This window comes from Echinops telfairi, unplaced genomic scaffold (assembly GCF_000313985.2).
Source record: "Echinops telfairi isolate 266 unplaced genomic scaffold, ASM31398v2 ScPeMD7_23;HRSCAF=83, whole genome shotgun sequence".
NCBI lineage: Eukaryota > Metazoa > Chordata > Mammalia > Afrosoricida > Tenrecidae > Echinops > Echinops telfairi.
The window spans coordinates 46,211,061-46,220,729 of NW_022103920.1; the positions used below are offsets into that span (position 1 = coordinate 46,211,061).

The 9,669-nt window shown below is 40.2% G+C and overlaps 1 protein-coding gene across 1 annotated transcript in view; it reads left to right on the forward strand.

Moving 5' to 3' along the window:
• GNAI1 (G protein subunit alpha i1) overlaps nucleotides 1-3,939 on the forward strand; it is an 83,413-nt gene extending 79,474 nt beyond the window's left edge. The window contains exon 8 of the mRNA XM_004702621.3: nucleotides 1,830-3,939. Coding sequence (XP_004702678.1) covers nucleotides 1,830-2,020 — 191 coding nt within the window. The 3' untranslated portion in view covers nucleotides 2,021-3,939. The remainder of the gene's footprint in view (nucleotides 1-1,829) is intronic.
• Nucleotides 3,940-9,669: the final 5,730 nt, after the last annotated feature.

Below are 9,669 nucleotides of genomic sequence, written 5' to 3' on the forward strand. Positions count from 1 at the left end.
GCTTGTGCACCCATTGTCTTCAGTGACTTCAGGTGTTATATCTTTTGGTAGCCAAGCATCATCCGCTTTCTTCACCACATTTTCTTGTGCACCCATTGTCTTCAGAGATCATGCCAGGCAGGTGAGCATCTCAGACTGCCTAATTGTTAGAACAAAAGGCTTCACATTCTTGTTCCAAAGACTTAACACCAAAAGTTAGTTGAGATTCTGTCAAGCTATTTAACAAAGATTAGGTAGAAGAAAATATTTTAAGAAGAAAAAACATCCAAATTTGGTTAATGAGGGAAACTTCTGGGTGAACAAACTTGAAAGCAGTCAGATAAGCCAGCTGGAGGGAAAGTACTGCAGCCACATAAGTTCAGTTTATTGATGGTTCTCCTGACATAAAGCTAGCCTCAAATGTGCAATAGAGAATCTTAAGCGCGCGATACAAGACTAACTAGTTGAACCAGTGACAGGGCCATAGATGTTGACTCCTGGCAATCCCATGCTGTCAGAGTCGAATGGTGATCCCCAGGATTTGCAGGGCTTCATTCTCAAGTACTTCCCAGTGGAATCACACAACCGCCCTGTCAGTTAGCAGCCCGGTGCTTTAGTAATTTGCCCCACCCAGGAACTCCATTGCAAGAGTGGTGGACCTTATCAGGAAGGCAAATAATTTTGCGCTATTACTCCTAACGTCAATGAAAAAGGAAAGAACCAGAACAATCCAGGACGTCAGATGTCCCCTCAGTTCCCCTCTGACCCTGCTGATGAACTCCTTGAGCCCAAGGATAAACATGATTTTGACCTTTGCCCTCATCAGTTAATGTCGAGTATTTTAAAACTTTACATAAATGTATATTTTGTACCTAGCTTCTTTTGTGTGATTATAAGATTCATACATGCCAGTTTGTGTAATAGTCATGTTTGCATTTTTATTTCTCGTTACTACATCTCGGCTCATTTATGAATATATTACACTGTTAGCCAGTCTGCATTTGATGAGCATTGAGGTCGTTTCCTAAAACAGAGGTAGTACTTCTCTTAGAGGGGCAGCAAAACAGAAGGCCCTCAACCGGCTGGACTGACATAGTGGCTGCAAGTATTGGTTCAATCATAGGGTCGATGATGAAGATGGTGCTTCCGGCTCTTGTGCATAAGGTCGCGAGGGGGCTGCTCTTGACGTTCTTGTCCATGTCTTCTGGTGAATCTGTCTGGTGCACACCTAGAAACGGAATTGGTCAGTCACAGAGTATGGGTTTGCTTCGTTTGGGTAACGCCAAGTCATTGCTGGAGTGTTCGGCCTAGAGAAAGTCTTTAAGGCGAAACCCGATTGCTCGGAATGTGCCACTCCCGTGTTTAACCGTGTCGTGCGAACCCACATTGTGGGCCATTGTACAATTGCTGAATAAGGAAAATGAAATGCTAAAGATGAACATGACTGGTGGTTGGTCAGCCAGTGTTTACTGAAAAAGTCCGAGGCTAGGACTGAAATAGCATGCCACTGCAGGAATCATGGGTCGTTCAGTGCTAGCAGGTGGTGAGTAGCAGGGCATGGGAGACAAGGCATCTGGCATATGAAGATTTAGGGAAGAACAAAAAAATTATGGAGCGCATGGGATGCTATGTAAAAGGGGGAGGGGGATTAATGTTAGGGTAACTTGCAGTCACCAAAGGGTAGCATCTGTTATTTTCCATTTAAAAGAAATGATTTCCAGAAGGAAAAATCACAGAGTCCATATATTTTACATCTAGGAAGCTGGCTTCCGTACTTTGAGGTCCAGTCTTGTTTAGAACTATACTTGTGTTAACATCACATTATGCTTCTTTCCCTTTTTACATCCCAGGATCAAACACGTATGAAGAGGCAGCTGCATACATTCAGTGTCAGTTTGAAGACCTCAATAAAAGAAAGGACACAAAGGAAATCTACACCCACTTCACCTGTGCCACGGATACCAAGAATGTGCAGTTTGTCTTTGATGCTGTGACCGATGTCATCATAAAAAATAATCTAAAGGATTGTGGCCTCTTCTAAGTTTTCCAGTCAACGATAAATTCCATTTTCAAACCAAATGAGTACTTATATGTGGATCTCTCTAGACTAGAGTCTTGCAGCAACACAGAATGTAGTATACAGCCAATGCCTCTGGGGCCTGACCAAAGTTGTTTTGTGTTGTTTTTAACTGAAACTAAGAGAAGGATCCTTCTGAAAAGTGACAGGTGGTCCTGCAGTGTGAAACTGAAGGACAGTGTTAACGCTGGGCTCTAGTGTATTGATGATTTCTGCGTAAGTGTAAATATGCAAATGTACGTATACATGTATTTATAAGTTTAGTTTTTCACATTACTTTTAGGTTTTAAGAATGACAACTTCAGATTCTAGTGTGAGTGGTTTGGGAAATAACAGAAATACTGAGTATACCTGTACTGAATGACAGACTATTATGTTTGCCAATTTTAAACAACTTTATTTATGTTCATGTCCTGTACATTTTTAAGTACAGTAATTAATATTAGGAAGTATTACATACCTTATCTTGATTATATGTATACTTGTAATCATGAAAGTGTTATATGTAAAAGCATTGCACACAAATTATTTTAATAACATGATTTGTTGGTTACATTTGATGTATCTTATTGTGATGTTCCCAAGAGGACGATTGTTCCTGCCTTTAGATCCATTATCATTGTCTATGTTTCTCTTTTTCTTTTATTTTCAGAGAGCATGCTGCTTTAGTTCTCTTCTTATTGGGTTCATAAAATTAAGAGTTCAGATATTGGAGGAGACACTAACTTAAACTTACGGTGTAGTCAGTGTTTATTCAGCTTGTTTGTTTTCACTTGGAAGTTTAATATTAATTTGGGTGATATATTCGCATTGCCTTAAAGGTAATGCCAAGATTAATTTTTATACTGTTTGAAAGATTACATTTTTATTTAAAACTGATCAGTTGGCTGTTGAGAGTTTACTGTGGGCAAAAAAATTAAAATGTCAGCTAATGAACTTTGAGACATTCATTTGTGTATTTCCTTTGGGAAATCTCTTGTACCTAGCATACATGATAGTTCCTTGTTTGGAAAATAGCAAGAAAGTTCTTTGAATAAACCTACTGCTGAAATAATTGAAGCTTTAAATTCACATATGTAACGATTTTCAAATGTGATTATCACACTATCTTAAAATTACTTTCTTCCCTTGCATAGATTATTCAAATTTCCCCCACATGCTTGAGTCTGTATTATTTCTTTTGATCTGTGCTATTATTTCTGAGGAATGGAATGGGCAATTACACTTAGAAAGTGAGTAATAGTATTTAACACAGTCAGTGATTATATGTATGCTCAAATAAATGTTACACATTAGCTAGATATTGAACTTTAATAGAGTCATTTTTCTTTTGAGTATTCATGATGTCTCTGTGACCTTCCTTCGGCAAAATTAGCAGAGTTTCTGACCTTGCCCCACCCTTCAAAACAAAACAACTCGTTTTTAACAGACGAGTAAGCTTGACTGTAAGTAGTTTTTAAGTTTATGCGCTGTCCTTTTGTGTGTTTTCAAGTATGTGTGTGTGTACGGGCTTGGGAAGGGTGGGGGTAACCATAAACTGCATTTATAGCTGTTTTATTTGAGGGATTTTTTTTTCTGTAATGTAAACAAATTCAGAGTTATCAAAATTTCCTAAATGTGTTTAAATTCTTTATGTGCCTTTCATGAATGATGTTGTTTTCATTAATTTTACCAATGGAAGATCTGTAATGTCCTGTTGTGAAGCTATGTATGAAAAATTCAAATACATTATAAATAAATTTGAATCATAAGAAATATGGTTTAAAAAGCCACAAAGAAGCACATATTGGTGATCATCATTGATGAATTATTGAACTTTATTCTGTGTAATTGTGTTACTAATAAATCCTAATAAATTTAAATTTTTAAAATTTTACAAACAATGTGTTATGTTAAGAATTGTCAATTTATCCTATATCAATTTTCTTTCTCGATACATTTAAAGATTATTTCATCTGTACTAGAAGCTTGAGTGTTCCTGACCCAAGTATTCTTGAGATGTTACATTTGGAACTGTCTGCTTAACATTGACTTTGGAGAATTCATTGCCTACGTCAGCTTAGAATGACCAACGCCAAATTCACCATTCTTCTCCCTTCAATACGGCTTTCACTGCAGACAAAGTCCCTAGGTGGTGCAAGTGGTCCGTAGTCCACTGCTAATTCCAGAAGAAAGGCCTGGTTGTCTGCTTCCAAGATTTCATTGCCTTTGAGTTGCTTTCTACTTTCCAGGGATCGCATTGGACAACGTACTTCTGCCTTAGAGGGTTCCAAGGCTGTGAGCGATCTGTATGGAAGCAGACTGCCACACCTTTCTGTTAGGGGCCAAATCTGAAACCACTGTGCCATTATAAACCAGGGCTCCATCTTCCTCAAGACTGTAGCCACAAAAGCCTCTTCCTCTCTAACACGTGACCACAGTGAGTTGGAATCTACTTGAGAGCAAGTAATAATGATACATTTAATCCCTCAAGTAGGGAACTTCTTAGCCATTATTAACTCTTATCTCCCATCTCCATCTCTACTAGACTACCATGTGCTGAAAGTTCTACTTTTTTAATCCATAGACAGGGCCTTTTTAATTTTTGATTTTCTTTCTGTTCCAACTACAGCCTTCTAAACTTATATTGGTGCTTAAGTTATACTTGAAATGGCTTATTAAATTCCCCAACTCATTTCTCCCTCCTATCATTCAGATCAATTATCTTAGTTTAGAACTGCTGATATGTTGCCTTTTATACATTGATTTCCATTGGCTGTGACATAAATTTACCTTAGCCTTACATTCAGGTCTCTTTGCCCTCTAGCCACACCCCAATCGTTCCCCACTAATGCCGTACACTGTGGGATTTCCTTCAAGCCCTGTAGTACATATAAGGTTAAATTAAAAAATATTGCAACAAAATCAGAGAAACAATTAAAATATTGAGCTGTGAAGCTATTGTCTCCACCTATCCTCCAGCCATGTCTACACTTTCAATCTCTAGCCCTCCCCTCCCCCCCCTCCCCGATTCTGACTTATTTGACATGGACTACATAGGAGAGTTTTGACATCCTTGAGGGATTCAGATCATGCCCCTTTTAAATATTCTTTGAGTTGGAAGACTGAAAGGAACTCTGAAGAGGTAAGATCGGTAGTACAGGGTGGACAGGCTATGGTTTCCCACTGGAATTCTCAGGACTTTCCTTACTACCATCAGAGAATGAGCAAGTATGATGTCATACGGGAAATATTTCCTTGGTGCAGTTTACCTGGACTTTATGAATGCAATTTTCAATCTTTTTAACATTTCTTTATAATTAGCCCCTGAGATCATCTTGGGTTCTTCAAGAATATGTATCAAGATTATCCCTTTAATATTCCTTAAAATCATTGCCATAATCTCAACTGCATTCTATACCTTGAATTTAACTGAACCAGCCGACCTCCTTGGAAGCCGCTGTTGGAACTGAACATTTTTCTCTCTTCTGAAGGTGCCTTAAGGAGACTAAGTAAATATATTATTAAGAGAACTTTGTCTTTAGCCACCCACGGATTGCCCACACATGCTTAAAGCTTTTGCTTGGAATAAACTCGTGTACATATGAATGAACTATTGTGAATCATTGACTATAGCAAGCCCTTTAAACATTTTTTTCAGCTGGGTACAGTGTACTATTTTGATGACACATGACGAGATTGGGCTAGCGAAGCTCCTCCCCTTCTTCAGGGGCCTCTAGGTGGAAACCCAAGATGATGGGATATTCTCAGTGTGTTGGAGGATTGATTTTGGGACAAGACTCCCCAGCAGCTGAAGGCTTCTCTCTTTCTAGTGCAGCGCTTCTCAACCTGGGTTGTGACCCCTTTGGGGGTCGAATGACCCTTTCACAGGGGTCGCCCGATTCATAACAGTAGCAAAACTACAATTATGAAATAGCAATGAAAATAAGTTTATGGTTGGGGTCACCAGAACACGAGGAACTGTATGAAAAGGTCAAGGCATTAGGAAGGTTGAGAAACACTCCCTAGTGCTTTTGCTGGGGCTGGTGGTGAAGGGGGCCTCGTATTCCTTGGAGGCCATGTGAATCCTGAGGTTCAATACTAGTCCCAGCATCAAGGTAGAAGAGTGGGTATCACTGTTGAAGTCACAGGAGACAACCTGGTCCTCAGTGTAACCTGGGGTTCTCTTTAGGGGATCATTGGGTGCCTGCTTCACCACCTTATTGATGTCATCATACTGAGCAGCTTTCTCCAGACAGCAGGTAAGATCCATGACCAACACATTGGGCGTGGGGACACAAAAGGGTATAAAAATGGGTTTCCCATTCAGCTCTGGGATAACTTTGCCCACAGCCTTGCAGTAGCAGTAGATACAAAGATACTGTTCTTGGCAGCCCCACAGGGCAGTTTCCCAGAGAGACCATCCACCATCTTCTGGGTGGCAGTGATGGCATGGACTGTGGTCATGAGACCCTCCATGATGCCAGAGTTGTCATGGATGACCTTGGCCAGGAGGACCAAGTAGTTGGTGTTGCAGGAGGCAATATTGACAATCCTGACGGAGTCACGCCCATACAAACATGGGGACATCGACCAAAAGGGCAGAAATTATCACCCTTTTAATACTACCACCCTTCAAGTGAGCCCCAGGCTTCTCCATGGTTGTGAAGACATCGATGGACTCTATGACATTCTCTGCACAAGCTTCTCCCCACTAATGCTGGTAGGATCTCGCTCCTGAAAGATGGAGATGGACTCCCATTGAAGATAAGCTTTGCGTTTTCAGCCACTGAACTTGCCATGGGTGGAATCATACTGGAACATGTGAGCCATGCTGTTCAGGTCAATGAAAGGGTCATTGTTGGCAACAATGTCCACTTTGCCAGAGTTGAAAGCAGCCCTGGTGACCAGGAGCCCAATGACCAGGAGTCCAAATTCCGTTTACCCCCACCTTCACCAGCGTGTGTCTGGGATGCTGCTGCGAGGCTGAATGGCGTGGGAAGATAGCTATACTATTTTCTTTGAAATTTTCCTTATGCAATGAACTTAAAATGATGCTTGGAACTTGGAAATGCTCATTTTTGTTGGCTAATGTTAGTTTTATTAGTTCCCAATTTTGTTGACAATAACTTCCTTAGATATAACTACATTTTTTATTCTTTAGTCTGCCCTTAAGGGAACTACGTGATTTGGAAAGAATAGAAGCCACATTCTTCATCCCCTCCAGTATAGATTCACACCTGACCAGTTACACAAGGACACTGCAAAGAGCTCATGGGAAAATGAATTAAAAGATAAAAATAAGAAGTTTGATTTTTGTTCTCAGCCAAAATTTAGTTCATCAAAATCAAGACACTTGTAAGGTGCCCTTGAATTGGCTCTGACTGGTAATGACCCTGTGTACAACAGAACAACTCTGTCCTATCCTGTGCCATTCTCACCATCGTTCCAATGCCTGGCCCCGTTGTTGCAGCCACTGTGTCAATCCATCGTGTTAAGGGCCATTTTGACCACCTTTCAACTTTATCAAACATGACATCCTTCTCCAGGGACTGGTCTCTCTAGACAATATGTCCCAAACATGTAAGATCAAGTCTTGCCATTCTTGCCTCCAAGGAGTACTCTGGCCATACTTCTCCCAATACAGGTGGGTTTGTACTTTTATCAGCCCATGTTTTTTTATATATTTTTCTCCAGTTATAAAATGTCTGTAGGCATAGCATCAAAGTTCCATAGGTTAATTATAGTTAGTAATTTAGATTTTTTTTCTTACTTCAATTTTAGGAGACTTCATGATTTTTGATAGGGGCACTGTGTTAGTCTAGAGAAACAAACCCGTGGACACACATATGTGTATAAGAAAGGGATTTATATACAAGAACAATTGAACATTGAGAAAACATCCCAGCCCAGTGCAGATCAAGTCCATAAGTCTGATATTAGACCATATGTCTGACACCAATCCATAAAGTCCTCCTCAGACTCACGAAACACATGCATGACGCCGAATGTAGAAGAGCACAGACCAGTGGGTAGACAGTCTTTGGATCCAGGGTCATTGGAAACATCTCAGCACTTGCAGGGGTCTCTGCATCAGGGTGGGTCCAAGTGTCTTGTCAGCTGCTATGTCTTCCAGGGTGTCAGCAGAGAGAGAAGTGTCTCCCGCCTCCAAGGAGGAAGTACCAGATTTCCCAGAATTCTCAGGAGAAGGCCACGCCCACACAGAGGCCGCATTGGCTATGGTCTGATTGATAAACTAGACTCCATCCCTACACTCTTAATCCTCAAACTGACAAACGATTTCATATCTACCACTGGCACTTTTCAAACCGATGACATCCTTCTTACCACTTCAGACATGTTATAACAAACTAGTACAACCTTATTTTGCTGGAAAAAAATCTCAAAACCATGTATAGTTTTTCATAATACACATTTTCCATGAACATTCTGAAGACCCCTCATGTCCATGGTGACTGGTCAACTGGCTGAAACTAATCAATCATATACCCAGTTCCCATTTCTGAAGTCCCTACAGCTCTTCTAGTCTCCAAAACGTACTCATTCCAGTACTCATCTGAAAAGATATTTTATGCTTGGTTATTTCAGCAGGTTAAATTTCTTACTGAAACGAACAAAACATATATGAAGTAGATTCAGAAAGTTCATGGGAACATTTCATTGTCTTGAAATTCAAGATTTCTATATGTTTTGAAGCCTTGAATATTTTTACCCTCCTGGTATCACTACTCTCTTTATAGGTCCTGATGGGTTTATCTGTCCTGAATTCCCTGTGTTTTGAGCTCTTATCTGTACCAGTATATATGCTCTGGTCATGAAAGTGGTGGGGGAGATGAAGCATTAAAGAACTCGAGGAAAGTTGTATGTTTCGTCGGTGCTATACTACTGCACCCTGACTGGCTCATCTCTTCCTTGTGACCCCTCTGTAAGGGATGTCCAATTGTCTACTGATGGGCTTCGGTTCTCCACTCTGCCCTCCCCTCATTCAAATCTATATGATTTTTTGTTCTAGGTCTTCGATGCCTGATTCCTGATCTCATTGACACCTCATGATCACAGAGGCTGGTGTGTTTCTTCATGTGGACTTAGTTGCTTCTCATATAGATGGCCTGTGTTAATCTTCAAGCCAGATGCTATAACTTTTTATAGCTAGGCACCATCAGCTTTTTTCACCACATTTGCTTATGCACTCATTTTGTCTTCTGCGATCTTGTCAGGAGGGTGAGCATCACAGAATGCTGGGATATTAGAACAAAGTGTTCTTGCATTGAGGGAGTACTTGAGTAGGGGCCCAATGTCCGTCTGCTGCCTTAATAGTTAACATATAAGTATATGCACATACATCTATTTCCCTATCACTATATAAAAATATATTTACATATGTACATGCCTGTATTTAGACCTCTGTAAATGTCCTTTGCCTCCAGGTTCTTTCCTCTGTTTCCTTGAATGTTCTTAATGACTACCCAAAATATGAGACAGATCAAAATAAAACTCAAAGGCTAATTACTATGAGGTTCAGAACAAGAATTTACACCTATGTTTTGCAAATCTATGTCCATTGTTTATTCCAAACAATGCAACCTTTTTTTTAAGTCCAGTTGTAATGGCTA